Source organism: Jaculus jaculus, chromosome X (genome assembly GCF_020740685.1).
Source record: "Jaculus jaculus isolate mJacJac1 chromosome X, mJacJac1.mat.Y.cur, whole genome shotgun sequence".
Lineage (NCBI taxonomy): Eukaryota > Metazoa > Chordata > Mammalia > Rodentia > Dipodidae > Jaculus > Jaculus jaculus.
In genome coordinates, this window is record NC_059125.1 from 95,092,557 (window position 1) to 95,108,036 (window position 15,480).

At 44.6% G+C, this 15,480-nt stretch overlaps 1 protein-coding gene across 2 annotated transcripts; it reads left to right on the top strand.

The window, feature by feature from the left end:
- Nucleotides 1-4,997: 4,997 nt before the first annotated feature.
- Armcx4 (armadillo repeat containing X-linked 4) lies at nucleotides 4,998-15,262 on the top strand. 2 transcript variants are annotated; one of them, XM_045140079.1, is made up of 6 exons: nucleotides 4,998-5,129; nucleotides 5,637-5,706; nucleotides 6,742-6,833; nucleotides 7,178-7,261; nucleotides 7,535-7,632; nucleotides 7,954-15,262. In XM_045140079.1, the coding sequence occupies exon 6, from the start codon at nucleotides 8,083-8,085 to the stop codon at nucleotides 14,914-14,916; it is 6,834 nt and encodes a 2,277-aa protein (XP_044996014.1). In that variant the 5' UTR covers nucleotides 4,998-5,129; nucleotides 5,637-5,706; nucleotides 6,742-6,833; nucleotides 7,178-7,261; nucleotides 7,535-7,632; nucleotides 7,954-8,082; the 3' UTR covers nucleotides 14,917-15,262. The 2 variants fall into 2 exon arrangements, with proteins under 2 accessions (XP_044996014.1, XP_044996015.1); XM_045140080.1 differs by having other exon boundaries at nucleotides 7,577-7,632.
- The last annotated feature ends 218 nt before the right edge of the window (nucleotides 15,263-15,480 follow it).

The window sequence follows — 15,480 nt, forward strand, 5'->3', positions numbered from 1 at the left end:
TGAGGTAGAGCAAAGAAAATTCTTATACAAGTTTGTGTGAGTACAAATAGGCATATTATTATGAAAAGAGTGTATAGGGAGTTCACTCAAAAAATGAGAAAATGGAATTATGTATATTTCAACAAGGTAAATACTGGCTATATACTCCAAAGTAACTATAGCAGTATATTAAAGTGGCTACTCTCATGCTCATTGAAGAAAAGTGAATATCAAGCTAAATCAGGGAGATGTGGACATCAAGCTAATTCACAACAGGGTAATCTTTGCACAAGCTAAGCCTGAGGACATGGAAGATTGTGCACCCTGGGTGGAGTATATTGAAAGCAGAAGCTCACAGCTTCTCCAAAAGATTTCCTGATGAAATGATCATAAACGAAACAGCTCATAAATGTCATCTGAACTGATAAGCACAAATCAAACAAACTCTTGGTCTATGAGGACATACATGAGTCAATCAACTTGTGATTAGTCATACATTGGTAATTACAAACATTCTTCTAATTTGGTTCTAGCTCCCCATCATTTTCTACTGATGGATCTTAAATAAAAACTGTGAGTACAGTCAGTATGGGATTTCCTCTCCAGGGAACCCCCCTGACCCTCCTTTAAATCATATTTAGTGTGCTGTGTGTTCATTTCACATTACTCCAAACACTGATGGACAGTGTGAACACAGAAATATTCATAGCAGTGAATATGGGATCAAGCTAATGTCTACCAATGGATAAGTGGATGAAGTAAACATGGCAAATATGCACCATACACTATTATTCATTGGTTAAAAGGATGAAATTCTGTCATTTGTGATGACATGGATGAATTTGGAAAACAGTATGTTAAGTGAAATAGGCCAGACACAGAAAGCCAAAGATGGCATGACATCACTCATATGTGGAACTTAAAAATGTTAATGTCATAGAAATCGAGCAAATGGAATACATGGGACAGAAGAAATAATATCTGTGATGCTTATAAAGTACAGTGATTATAGCTAAGAATAATGCATAGTATATTTAAATAGATGAAATAGTAGGGCTTTGCCGGGCATGGTGGCGCACGCCTTTAATCCCAGCACTCAGGAGGCAGAGGTAGGAGGATCACCGTGAGTTCAAGGCCACCCTGAGACTACAGAGTTAATTCCAGGTCAGCCTGGACCAGAGTGAGACCCTACCTTGAAAAACCAAAATGAAAAAAAAAAAGAAGCCGGGCGCGGTGGCGCACGCCTTTAATCCCAGCACTTGGGAGGCAGAGGTAGGAGGATCGCCATGAGTTCGAGGCCACCCTGAGACTACAGAGTTAATTCCAGGTCAGCCTGGACCAGAGTGAGACCCTACCTCATAAAACCAAAAAAAAAAAAAAGAAAAAATAGGGCTTTAAATGTTCTCATACCAAAGAAATGATAAATATTTAAGGTAATTAATATACCAATTACTCTAATTTGATCATTACATAATGAACATATGTATGAAAAATCACATCATGTCCCCTAAATATGCACAATTATGTGCTGATAAAATGAGAAAGGAAAATTCTTTGAAACCTAAAAGAAAATGAAAATTGGAACACACTTGAAATGCCTAGGCATATTCAATTATAGTTTGAGAAAGCAGAGTGATAAAAAGTTTATCCTTTCTTATATCAAAACATGCTACAAAGATACTATTAAAAGTGTGATGTTAATGTAATGGGACACACACACATGGAACAGAAAAGCCAATGAACTAGATATGAGTATAAACAAGAATTTAACATATGGTACATCATCTTTTTCAGTTAGCTGGGGAGTAATTGGGTAATGGACTGTTATATGAATGGTAGTGACATGTGGCTATGTATATATAGCTCCAGAAGCCAAACCAGAAAAAAGTTCATGTATTTGACCATCAAACATCAAAAGTACCATAAAATTGATATGCTACTGACAGATTGAAAGAATATATGTTAGACCAATATAACAGAGAAGTGAGTAATATGCAGATAAATATAAGAACTAAAATCAATGAGGAATTTAGTTCAACACAAAAGTACTCAAAAGGTTTGAGAAACATTCTTAGAGGACGAACATGTTCAATAAGTATATAAAATAATGGTTGAGATAATAGATACTTAGGAAAATATGAGTTTAGCCAGCGGTTGTAACACATGCCCATAATCTCAGCACTCAGGAGGCTGAGGCAGTAAGATCATGAGTTTAAGGCCAGCCTGAACTACATAGTGTGGCCCTCTCAAAAGCACAAAATAAATCCAGGTGTGGTATTGCATCCCTGTGGTATCAGCACTTGAAAGGTTGAGGCAGGACGAACACCATGTGTTTGAGACCAGCCTGAACTACATAGCAAGTTCCAAGACAGCCTGAGCTACAGAGTGGGATCCTATTTCAAAACAAAATAAAGCACAAAGTAGTAAAATCATTTATTTTTACATGATTACGGAAAGCAAACAGTAAATATAAAAAAGTCCAATTTTACTCAGTATACATAGATTTAACTCTTCCTTTAATTTCTGTTTGACAATATACCATGATCATATTCCTCTTTCACAACGCTTCCTTTTCCCCTCCTGAATCTCCCCTCCACTGAATCCCATCTTCTTTCCAACTAGTCTCTTTTATTGTGATGTCATCATCTTTCCCCCATATTATATAGGCCTTGTGTAGATAGTATCAGCCACTGTGAATATCAAGTCACTTTGTTTCTGGAAGACAGTATTCCAAAGCACTCCTCCCCTTCCTTTGGCTCTTACATTCTTTCTGCCACCTCTTTCATAGTGGTCTCTGAGCCTTGGAGGGTGTGTCAGAGGTGTCTCAATGGATGAGTTTTGAGATCAGCAATGCCATCTGAAAAGAGAAGCTGCCTCTATGGTTTTCAAACTTTACAAGCACTGTAATTAAATAGCACACAGATTAGCTAGATACTGAGAAATAGAGTTGCTGCATCAAAAGTTTGTGGGATATTATATTTATCATTTATAGATTTTCCCAAACAGCTGTCCATAAAAAGGTTGAATCAGAATAACTGTCTCCAACAATGAGGAAATCTCCATTTTCCCACAAACTTGTCAACAATATCATTAAATTTCTAAACTTTGACAAGCTCATAACTGAAACACAGACACAGCTGATTTGATTTGCATGTCTTTAACGTCCAGCATTTTTCTTATATGGCTATTGGTCAGTTGGATCATTTGCAATTCTTCTACAGGAAAAAAAAATCTGCTCATGACTGGCACATTCTATTTGTGGGTTATTTTTATCAATGTTTTGTAAGAATTTATAAATTACAAAGTAGCCCTTTGGCATCCAATTCTTATGGTTTCTTTTTAAAAAATATTAATAAGGATTTAAAATTTTATATAATTAATTGATCAATCTTTTTCTTTGGTAGGAAAATTAATCTGAATTCTGAAAATCCTTTGTGAGGCATTATGTACTCCTGGCTCACCTCCTGAAAGGGCCTCCTCCACACAGGGGCCCTACACAGGGAGGGCCTCCAGCTGGGGTGTCATATTTCCACATTCTAAGAAAGAGGCTGTCCAGAGGGTCTATATTTAGAGTATGACTGCCAGAGAAGACAGGTGTGTGCCTAGGGACTAACTTCTACATATTTTGTTCCTGAGTTCCCGGATTAATCTGAGGGGCTTGTGAGGGAGGTGCAGTGAAGTGAAAGGGGGGCAGGGAGATAAAAAAAAAACCCTCTTTCTCCTGCAGACTGCTTGGGGTCCTGTGCTTTGTTCTGTTCTTCCACTAGTGAGGGAAAATGACACTGATTTCTATGGTATTGCAGCAATCCAGTCATCAACAGACTCTCATCCCTGTTGTCACTGGAAGATGCTGAGCACTCACCACTGTTGTGGGGACAGATAGTACAGGAATACAAGAAAGCAGGGAGACCTCACCAGTGTCATGATGGAATGAAAAGTCCACCTGTTAAATCTCCTTTCCATCCATGTGACAGCAGCTGGTCTTTTATGGGTGTGGTGAGACTGATATAAAATCCCAATAAATCCCATCCTTGCATGGAAAACAGGCTAACAATCTATGAAGGCACTACTTTATAAGGCACTGGATTCATGAGGAGTTTTGTTTTCATTAAATCATCCAAGGTCATCTCTGAAGAAATATTCAGGCACTTGACCAGAGACGGTAAGTACAACCAGAACTTTAAAAGTTTTAAATTATTTTTTGTAAAACTACCAAGTATAGAAACCTAAATGGTTTCCCAAAGATTAATTTGTTGATTCCATTGAAAAATGTGCTGGCTTTGCTTAAGAAAATTTTGTATTTAAAAATGTCAATAATTATGTCTGTTTTGAAAACTATGATACAACTTATAGCAATAGAAAATATTTTTAAAGTGCCAGGAAATTTTGTAAATAAATGAATGTCTTCTGTTATTTTTACAACGTGGGTATATTTATGTGGAATGAAAATGTTTTAGTGCATTTTTCCCATTAACACACACTCTCTCTCTGTCTCTCTCTTTCGCTCTCTCTCTCTCTCTCTCTCTCTCTCACACACACACACAAAAAAAAAAAAAACCTTTACAATGATTTTAACAAACAAACAAACAAAAAAACCAGAATACAGAAAAGAAAGTTAAGGCTCTAATTGCACTGTTTCCCTTGCCTACACCTCTTTCTCTAGCCAATTTGGTGGTGGAGTTGTACTAAGAAAAGCAGATTGTATAGAGAGCCGCTGGGGATCCTTGGTATTGTAGCCTAAAGGAAAAGAAAGGATTCCTCAAAGATGCAGAAAATGCCTGGGAGTGGGAGGGGGTACAGACCCTCCCTGGTAACCAGAGGCCGGTAAAGTCCAACCGCTAGATGGTGATGCCACTTGTGGGCCCTCAGATTGGAGAGGATGAGATGAGTGACGGGGCGGGGCGAGCTGGGGCACCGATCACAGATGCTCAGAGGGGGGAGCCTGTGCGTGCTGAAGGGGGTCTTGATGACTGCCTTCCGACCGGTGGAGGGTTGTGAGGAGGAGGGCGAGCGATGACGCGCGGCCCTCACGTGACCCGGAGCTGCAGAGCGACGCAGCCCTGGGTGCAGTCGTCACTCGCGTCTGGCTACCAGCTCCCCGCTGCCCTGCGCACGGCGGGCTGGCATCGGGCCCGGGGAAAGCGGAGCAGGTAAGGGCCCCGGGGCCCGCGCGCCGCACCCAGGCCCGCAGCAGCGTGCTAGCCAAACGGGCGGCGCTACAGAAATGGATTGGGGGTGGGGGTGTCTATGCTGGTTCAAGTTCAAGGAGGCTACCCCTCTGCTTCTCCTCAGTCCCCTCTGCACCACCCCCCCCACGCTAAATCTGTGCATGGGAACGTTGGGTTTTGACAGGCCGGCTGGTGGGGAGAGCATCTCCAGAGGGAAATGTAGATTGAGATGTCCATCCTTTCTAACTCGAATTACTGGCCGCACATGTCCACTGGCTTCCTGCTCCTTTCAGAGGAAGGGACGCGCCACCGTGGCATTTGCAGAGAAAATGGTGGGCCTTAATGCCTGGTCGGTGGGATTTGTAGGGGTGGTGTCTACAAATGAGAAGAGGGCCATTTGACAACTGGATTACTGAAAGGCCAGTGCTGGGATTTGTGGCCTTGCTGCTGGCCTAAGCACTCAGTGCCTTTACTCCTTTCTGACAATAGTTCGGTGTGGCACTGTTTGTGTCGAGGCGGGGGAAGACAGAGACAAGACAACTGCACAGGATCTGTGGAGGTTGGTGTGAGTACCGGCACTGTCTGTGAACTGTTAAAGCTCTGTATGAATTCTATGACAGCCACTTATACATTGATTACTTATATGTGTGTGCATGTGTATATATACATGTGATTTGAATGTGGGGTGGGGCCAGCCTGAGAACTTTACCTAAATTTGTTTCCTTAACAAGCTCTGGACTTCTCACCTAAATTATATATTGAAGACCAATAAATATAGAAAACTTTTTAAAATAGATTTTTCGTTTATTGGTAAGCAAGTGACCATATTTTTTATTTGTATGTTAGATAATATTGAGAATATAAAATATATTGTATCAAAGTATGCTGCTATTTTTTGAGATAGACATCAGGGAAAGGGATAATGATTTTGCTGAAGGAATAGGCTTCTTCCATGCATTGTGTATGTATGTGTGTGTGTATATATATATATATATATATATATATATATATATATATATATATATATATATTTCCTGGAGACCCCTAGATACGGGCTTCAGGGGAAGGAGATGGCAGTGTATGATTCTGCACTCATGGATTCTGGGGTGTTCTATTTCTTCTGCTATCCTCCAGTTTTCCAGACATTCATGTCTATTTGATCTTCTTTTTTGTTTGGGGGGTTCGAGGTAGGGTCTCACTCTAGCTCAGGCTGAGCTGGAATTCACTATGTAGTCTCAGGGAGGCCTCGAACTCATGGAAATCTTCCTACCTTTGCCTTCCAAGTGCTGGGATTAAGGGTGTGCACCACCACGCCTAGCTATTTTATCATATCAGTGGCAGATATCGTAAAGTTTGGGGAGAAGATCTAGAACCCTACAGGTGGTCTTGAAGTATTTTTCCATTTCTCCCCTTTTACATTCTTTTCTTCCTTTCCTATTTTATCTATTTCAGTAGTAGGGAAGCCCTGTGTTATGTCTGCTAGGCAATGAGTCTCTATACCCAGAAAGGCAAGTCAGAGAGACTCATGTATTAGATGCTAGGATGTCACAAGCACTCAGTATTCATCCTCTCCCTTTTCTTTGTCCCTTTCTAGGTCTTCTCATATGTGTGCAGTAGTGCTGCTTACTACTGGAAGCAAGGGAAACAGGGGGAGACTGGCTTGGAATTATGGAAGTTGATGTGAAGGTTGGTTGTACCTGGGGACAATAGAAGAGGGTGGGCTAAGTGGGTGGTTAGGCTTGAAAGGGTTTCAGTGGATGGCACTTCTGTCTTCTTCATGTGGCTGCTTTACACAGTGTTGTCATACTACCTATTCATTTCAGTGCAGAAAATGCTAGGACTATTTGGGAGAGGGTGAACTAGGTTTTGATGGGTGAAGATGTGAGGGAGATCAAAAGATGAGACACAGTGGTAACATAGACCTGGGTCTGGGCAAAGTAGGCATTGAGATCAGGAATTTGGATGCTGGTCTTTTTTTTTTTTTCCTAAAAGGACACAGTCTCCATTACCTCCTGTTTATGTGTTCATAGACCTACCTACATGTCTGCTTCAGAGTTTGAGACTACTGGAAGTAAAGAAGCAAGGAGGAAATCGTCTCTGGTCAGTGCAGACTGGTAAGATCATAGGGACTGCTTGGGTATACCTCTATAGTGTGTAAATTCATAGGAATGGACATTTCTATGACTCTCTCTTTTCTAGATAATTTTCTCACTATTTTTGATCCTCAAACCTTCATCGCAATTCTGTTATGTGGAAAGAGTGTAACAACACCTGAGAAATCAGTGTAAACTGAGGGGGTAAATAGGTAGTAAACTATTACTATGTATACCCATCAAGAACAGACTATCCACTCCAATCTATCCTTCACTTTGTCTGCCTTTCTGTAGGTCCAAAGAGCTGGAGCTCATGAATCTGTATATCTACTTTAGGGTGTACCACAAAGCAAGAGAAGGAAAGAAGAAGGACCTTCTTTGGATAATTACAGGTTAGTATGATAGTGGGGAACTGTGGGAATGGTGTTCAGAGCAGATCTCATAAAAATCTAGTTCTGGGAGTTTCTCTGCCTCTTCCATTCATCATCATTCTTTCCACCATACTTGACACCATTTATTTGGCATATGGAAAACTAGTAGGTATTGGGGAAGATGAGGAGAAAATGAAATATGGGATGAAAAATTTGCTGATCATCCTCTTCTCCCACCCAAGTACATAATTTGTACCCTTTCCTATTCTTTTGAGTATCTATCTATATGACACAGTGGAATTAGAAGAGACATTAAAGTTTATTTTCTTCCTCCACTTCTAGGTCTACCTCAAGTGGCAGCTGTATTGACTTTTGGGTGGTTAAAGACCAGCACTCAGATCAATCACCTTCTTTCCCTAGCCCACGTGAGCCCTTCCATACATTGTTTGTGCCTTCAGAAAGAGTGATTACATGGGCCGTGTTCAGGAAGTAGGCTGGGCAACTGCAGGACTGGTGATCTGGGCTGGCACTTGCTACTACATTTACAGATTAACCAAGGGAAGAGCTCAGAGTGTGAGTAGACCTTCTAGAAATGGGTCTAGAGTCAAGATGGAGACAGTGGTTGGGGTACAGAACCAGACCTTGGCCACGAGTCAAGCCACGGCTGGGACAGAGATGGAGACTAGAGCCGAGGCACAAACTGAAGCAGAAACTGGAGCAAGAGGTGAGCCTATGGCTGAAGTAGAGACCAATATCACTGTTCAAGCCAAACCCAAAACCAACTCTCAGGCCAAGGCAATGGCCAAGAAAGAGACAGAGACTCAATATGAGACCAACTCAGTGGCAGGAACAGTGGTCATGACAGAGGCAGCAACTTTGACTGAGGCCAAGGGCAAAGCCAAGAAAGTGACTATGAAAGAGGCAGTGACACAAACTGATGCTGAGGCTGAGGGATTAGACAAGAAAGAGGCAGTGACACAGACCAAAGCTAAAGCTTTGGCAGTGGCTGCCAGGGGAGATATCAAGAAAGAAGTGATGGCCCAGACCAAAGCTGAAGCTGGTACACTGGCTGAAAAAGAGACTGAGATTAACAGAGTAACAGTGACACAGAGTGAGGTCTTGGCAGTGACCAAGGAAGTGGTCAAGATTGGTACCATGAACATGACTGGAATTGTGGCTGAAACCATGATTAGGACCCTGGATGAGACTGTGAGTGTGGATAGGACTCAGTCTGAGGCTAGGCCTGGCACCACAGTTGATGCTGAGGAAAATCCCAATGGCATGTCCAGAGTAGTGGCTGGAATAGACATGAAGTCCTGTGCACAGTCTCAGGCTGTGGGTAGGATACAAGATGATGGCATGCCTGGTGCCGGGGTTGAGGACAAGAGGAATTTTCAAACCATGTCTGATGTAGAGTCTGGGATAGATGAAAGGGCTTCTGCTCAGCCTCAAATTGTTGCTAACACTCAGGCTGAGGACATGCCTGGGGCAAGGGTTGATGCTAGGGATCATACCAATGTCATGTGTAAGGCAGGGGCAGAAGCAGATATGAGAACTTATATAATACAACTTCAGACTATGGACAAGCAAAAAACAGAGGCAACATATGGCGTCACAGTTGATGGCAGGGGAAATGCCAGTATCATATGTAAGGCAATGACTGGTGCTGATATTATTGCTACGCAGGTTCAAGCTGTAACCAGTGTACAGGTTGAGGCAATACCTGATGCCAGGAATAAGGGTAGAGCCAGTACCATGGCTAAAGCAGGGGCCAAGGCAAACATGAGGACCAATTTGCAGACTGAGGCCTTACCTGATACCAGGGATAAGATCAACAGCAACCCTAATGTCATGGCTAATGCAGACGCTAAAGTAGACATGTTGTCCTGTATGCAGCCTCAGCCTATGGCAAATTTCCAGGGTGACTCCTTGTCTGATGGCAGAATCAAGGCTAAGGACAATGCCAACACCATGTCTAAAGAAGGAGCTCAGGCAATGGTCCAGAGCCATGGTGAATCCTTGCCTAATACTAAAGGTAAGGCTAGAGGCAAAGCCAAAGCCAAGTGTAAGGCAGGGGTTGGGACAGACATGAAAACCTGTGTACAGACCCAAGCAGAGGCCTTGTCTGATTCTAAGGTTGATGGAAGGGGTGATTCTAATGCCAATTCTAGAGCAGGGGCTAAGGCAGACCAGAGAGCCGGTGGTCAGCCCCAAGTTATGGCCACCTGCCAGAATGATGCCTTGCCTGGTACCAAGAATAAGGTTAAGGGCAATACCAATGCTGTGCCTAAGGCAGAGGCTGGGACAGCTACAACAGGCTCTTCCCAGACCCACGTTGTGGCTAATTCCCCATGTGAAACCACACCTGGTGCCAAGAATAAGGTCAGGGGTAGTCGTAATGCTGTGCCTAAAGCAGGGGCTGGGCCAGATACAACAGGTTCTGCCCAGTCCCAGACTGTAGCAAATTCCCAGAATGAGGCCTTAACTGGTGCCAAGAATAAGACTAAGAGTAATCACAGTGTTGTGCCTAAGGCAGAGACTGGGTTGACTACAACAGGCTCTGCCTATCTTCAGGCTGTGGCCATTTCCCAGGGTATGGCTTTAACTGGTACCAAGACTAAGGCTAAGGGGAATCCCAATGCTATGTCTAAACCAGAGGCTGGGGCAGGTACAACTGGCTCTGTTCATCCTAAGGCTGTAGGTACTTCCCAGGGTGAGACCTTACCTGGTACCAAGAATAAGGCCAAGGGTAATCCTAAGGCAGAGGCTGGGGCAGGTACAATAGATTCTTCCCAGCCCCAAGCTTTGACCAGTCCCCAGGCTGAGACCTTGCTTGGTGCCAGGAATAAAGTCAGGGGAAATTCTAATGCTGTGCCTAAAACAGAGTCTGGGGCAGGTACAATGGGCTCTGCCCAGCTCCAAGCTGTGGCCATGTCCCAAGCTGAGACCTTGCTTGGTGCCAGACATAAAGTCAAGGGCAATTCCAATGCTGTTCTTAAAGCAGAGGCTGGGGCAAGTACAAGGGGCTCTGCCCAGTCTCAAGCTTTGGTCAGTTCCCAGAATGAGGCCTTGCTTGGTGCCAGAAATAAAGTCAGGTCCAATTCCAATGCTGTGCCTAAATCAGGGACCAGAACAGGTACAAGGGGTTCTACTAAGCCCCAGGCTGTAGTCAATTCTCAAAATGAAGCTTTGTTTGGGGCAAGGGACAAGGGTATCTCCAGTTCTGAAGTAGAAACAATAGCAGGTGAGAGCTATACAAAGTCTGAAGCAGAGGCTTTGCCCACTTCTGAGCCTGAGAGTAGGGCAGGTGCTCATGCTAGTGAAAGGACTCAGCCTAACATTCATGATTACTACTGGAATGGGATTGGTGTTGAGGATTGGATTGCTGCTGAGCGGTGGATCAAATTTAGGTTTCAGGCCATGGATGGAGACTGGGAGAATAGTGTGTCCTGGGCTGATGAGAATGAAGCCAGTATTGCATCCTGGAGTGGAGCTAATGATAAGGCTGGTATTGTTAGTTCCTGGGCTGTGGCTTGTGATGAGAACAGCATTAAATCCTGGCCTGGGGCTAGAGTTGAGAATGAGGTTGCTCTTGGGTCATGGGTGAGTGCTGGTGACCAAGCCAGTGGAGGGCTCTGGGCTGGAGCTCAGGCTAGTGAAGGGGCCTGGGCTGGGGACAAGGCCAGTGGAGGTTGCTGGTCTGGGGCTGAAAATCAGGCCAGTGGGGGTTCTTGGGTTGTTGCCGGAAACCAAGCCATTGGAGGGCCCTGGGCTGTGAGTCAGGTCAGTGATGGGTCATGGCCGGGGGTCCAGGCCACTGGAGTGTCCTGGGTTGTGGACCAAGCTACTGGGTCCTGGACTGTGGCTGAAAACCAGGCTAGTGCTGTGTCTTGGACTGGAGCTGGAAATATAGTTAGTATTGGGTACTGGACTGGAGCAGTAGACCAGACCAGTGCAGTGTCCTGGGCAGGGACTGCTGATCAGTCTGGTGGGGAGACTAAGCCTAGATTTGAGGATCAGGCCACTGAAAAAGGGTCCTGGGTTGGGGCTGGTGGCCAGGCAAGTGGAGAGTCCAGGTTGGGATCTGAGGATCAGTCCAGTGGAAGGTCTTGGGCTGACCCTACAGACCAAGCCAGTGGAGGGTCTGGGCTTGGCACAGTAGACCATTCTAGTGGTGCATCCTGGGCTGGCACTAGCGACCAGGCTGGTGGAGGATCTACACCAGGGTCTGTAGATCAATCTAATGGAGGGACCTGGGCTAGCACTACAAACCTGGTTGGGGGAGGGTCCTGGACTGGGTCTGGTGATCAGTCTGATGGTAGATCCAAGCCTGGTTTTGAGAATCAGACCAATGATGAAAGATCTTGGACTGGGGCTATAGGCCAGGCTGGTGGAGGGTCTAAGTTGGTACCTGAGGATCAATCCACTGGAAGATCTTGGGCAGATTCTGGGGCCCAAATCAGTGGAGGATTCTTGGTTGGGACTGTGGACCAGGCCAATGGAAAATCTCAGGCTGGGTCTAGGGACCTGGTTGCTGGTGAGATAAAGCCAGTATTTGAAGATCAGACCAGTGGAGGAGGATGTTGGGCTGGTTCTGGGGGCCAGTCTGGTGGAGAATCTAGACTGGGTACCAGGGACCAATCCAATGGAGATCCCTGGCTTGGTACTGGGGATCAGGCCAGTGGATGGTTTTGTGCTTACACTGGAAGTCAGACCAATGGAGGAGGATCTTGGGGTGGGGCTAGTGGTCAGGATGTTAGAGGGTCCAAGACAGTGCCTATAAACCAGTCTAGTGGTATATCCTGGGTTGGCACTGAGAGTCAGGTCAGTGGAGGTTCCTGGACTAGTGATCATGTCAGTGGCTGTTCGAAATCTGTATTTGAGGATCAGACCATTGTAGGAGGGTTCTGGGCTAGTGCTGGGAACCAGACCAGTGGAGTGTCCAGGCCGCTGCCTGAGGATCAGTCCAGTGGGGTAGTTTCCTGGAGTGGGCCTGGTGGTCATGCCATTGGAGGGTCTACACCATGTCCTATAGACCAGTCCAGTGGTGTGTCCTGGGCTGGCATTGGAAGTCAGGTCAGTGGAGGGGCCTGGGTTGGGGCTGGGGATCAGGCCAGTGGATGCTCTAAACATTTATTTGAAGATCAGGCATGTGGAGGAGGCTCTTGGGCTAGTGCTGGGGACCAGACTAGTGGAGAATCCTGGGCTGCATCTAGGCCTGGGAATGAGGCCAATGGAGGATCTAGGCTTGGTCCTGAGGATCAGACCAGTGGAAGTTCTTGGGCTAGATCTGAGGACCAGACCAGTGGAAGATTCCTGGTCAGTGCTGAGGTGGAGGCCAATGAAGGATTCTGGTTTGGACCTGGCAGTGAGGCCTTTATAGGGTCTTGGTGCTGGACAGGAGAAGGGGCTACTATTTTACCCATGTCTAATGTTAAGAATGATGCCAGCATTGGATCTGCATCAGGGACTACAGAAGACACAATCATTAGTTCTAGGTTGGGGGATGAAAATAAGGCCAGCATTGGATCTTGGATCAGATCTGAGGAGGTAGTTTATATAGGTACCTGTGTGGGGGCTGAGGCAGAGGCTGAGGCTGGGGCTGGCACTAGGGCTGGAGCTGAGACTGAAGCAAAGGTTGGGGCTGAGACTGAGGTTGGGACTGATACTGGAGCTGAGGCTAGGGCTGAGGCTGGAGCTAGGGCTGAGGATGGAGCTGAGGCTAGGGCTGAGGCTGGAGCTGAAGTTGTGGCTGACACTGCAGCTGAGGCTGGTGCTGAGACTGGGGCTGAAGCCCGGGCTGAGACTGGGGCTGAGCCCGGGGCTGAGGCTGAGGTTGAGGCTGAGGCTGTGGCTAGAGCTGAGGCTGGAGCTGAGGCTGGGGCTGAGGCTGGGGCTGAGGCTGGAGCTGAGGTTGAGGCTGGGGCTGAGGCTGGAGCTGAGGCTGGAGCTGTGGCTGGGGCTATGGCTGGGGCTGAGACCAGGTTAGGGGCTTGGTTCTGGGGCAGAAGTGTAACCACTAATGGGTCCAGGCTTGGGCTTGAGGAAGAGGCTGGCATAGGGTCTTGGACTTTGTCTACAGATGTAGATGATGATGAACTAAGTAGAACATCTAGCCCTGATATTGAGGAGATCAGTTTAAGGTCCTTGTTTTGGGCTGAGAGTGAGAACAGTAATGAACCCAAGAGTGAAAAAGATTCCAATTTTGAGTCTGGGAATGGGGATAAGGGCAGCATTAAAGATAAATTTGATGCTGCTGATGGATTTGACATAAGGTCTTGGTTTTGTACTGGCAATGAAAATAAAAGTGAGGACAAAACTACAGCTGAGGCTAAAACCAAAAAGTCACCTGAATCAAAAGGCACCTATCCATCCATGGTCCCTGGGGCAGGAATGGGGTTATTGGATGGAGCCATTATGTGTTCAGAAACAAAGCTTCTGCACCAAAATGAGGCCTGCTTTCTAGCTGAAGATGACTTCAGAAAGGTCAAGGCTGGGGAAAAAGTTCGGCCCTGGTTCTGCCGCTGTAAACGTGAAGCTAATATGGATCCACGAGATCTTGAAAAACTCATTTGCATGATTGAGATGACAGAAGATCCTTCTGTTCATGAAATAGCCAATAATGCTCTATATAACAGTGCTGATTATCCTTATCCCCATGAAGTCGTTCGGAATGTAGGTGGAATCTCAGTTATTGAAGGCTTATTGAGTAATCCCTACCCCAGTGTTAGACAGAAGGCTTTAAATGCATTGAATAATATCTCAGTGGCTGCTGAAAACCACAGAAAGGTTAAAACATACTTGAACCAAGTATGTGAGGATACTGTCACCTATCCCTTGAATTCAAATGTGCAGCTGGCTGGACTAAGATTGATAAGACACCTGACTATTACTAGTGAGTACCAGCATATGGTTACTAATTATATTTCAGAATTTCTTCGTTTGTTAACTGTGGGAAGTGGAGAAACTAAAGACCATGTTTTGGGAATGCTTGTGAATTTCTCTAAAAATCCATCCATGACAAAAGATTTGCTCATTGCCAATGCACCAACAGCACTGATTAATATTTTTAGCAAGAAAGAGAAAAAAGAGAATATTCTTAATGCTCTTTCACTATTTGAAAATATAAATTACCATTTTAAAAAAAGATCAAAAGCATTTCCCCAGGACACGTTCAGTAAAAATTCACTTTATTTTCTATTTCAACGACCTAAAGCCTGTGCCAAGAAACTTCGAGCCTTAGCAGCAGAATGCAGTGACCCAGAGGTGAAAGAAAGAGTTGAGATACTAATAAATAAACTCTGATTGGATGTAGGTTCCCAAACGAATTTGAGTAATATTTTGGTTTTTTAGCCTGGAAATGATGCACATTGTAAACTGCATTATAACTTTGAATCTGATGTTACTTGTGATGGTCTGTAGCTGGATAACTTTATGAATACCAGATGAATTCAAAATTGTTCTGGAAATACATGTGTCAATTTTTATCTTGTCTGGATTGAGATATTTTTAGTATGCTTCATGAGCAGAAACCGAGCTGATTCTTCATAATAAGGGAATCTTTGGTCCTTTGTGTGGACTTATGTTTATACATTTGAGACTTTATTTTTATGTCATCAATAAAGTTGTGTGTTTTAAGGAGCAAAAAAGAGACATTGTCTTCATCCTTGGGTTTATGATATGTTTGGAAAGTAAAGATACATGAAAACATAATCAGAAGTCTTCAGTCATGGGCAGATGCTTCCCATCAGTGCTTAGAATTAGTAGAAACAGCTGCATGCAACAGTATTCAGGGATTTTTTTTTCATAGAGAAGGGGGACATTTAAATAAGTTGAGTTTGAGAGTTAAGATACAAAACACCAGAAGGC

Coding starts and splice junctions, on each gene's coding strand:
- Armcx4 (XM_045140079.1), top strand. CDS start 8,083: ATGGGCCGTGTTCAGGAAGTAGGCTGGGCAACTGCAGGACTGGTGATC.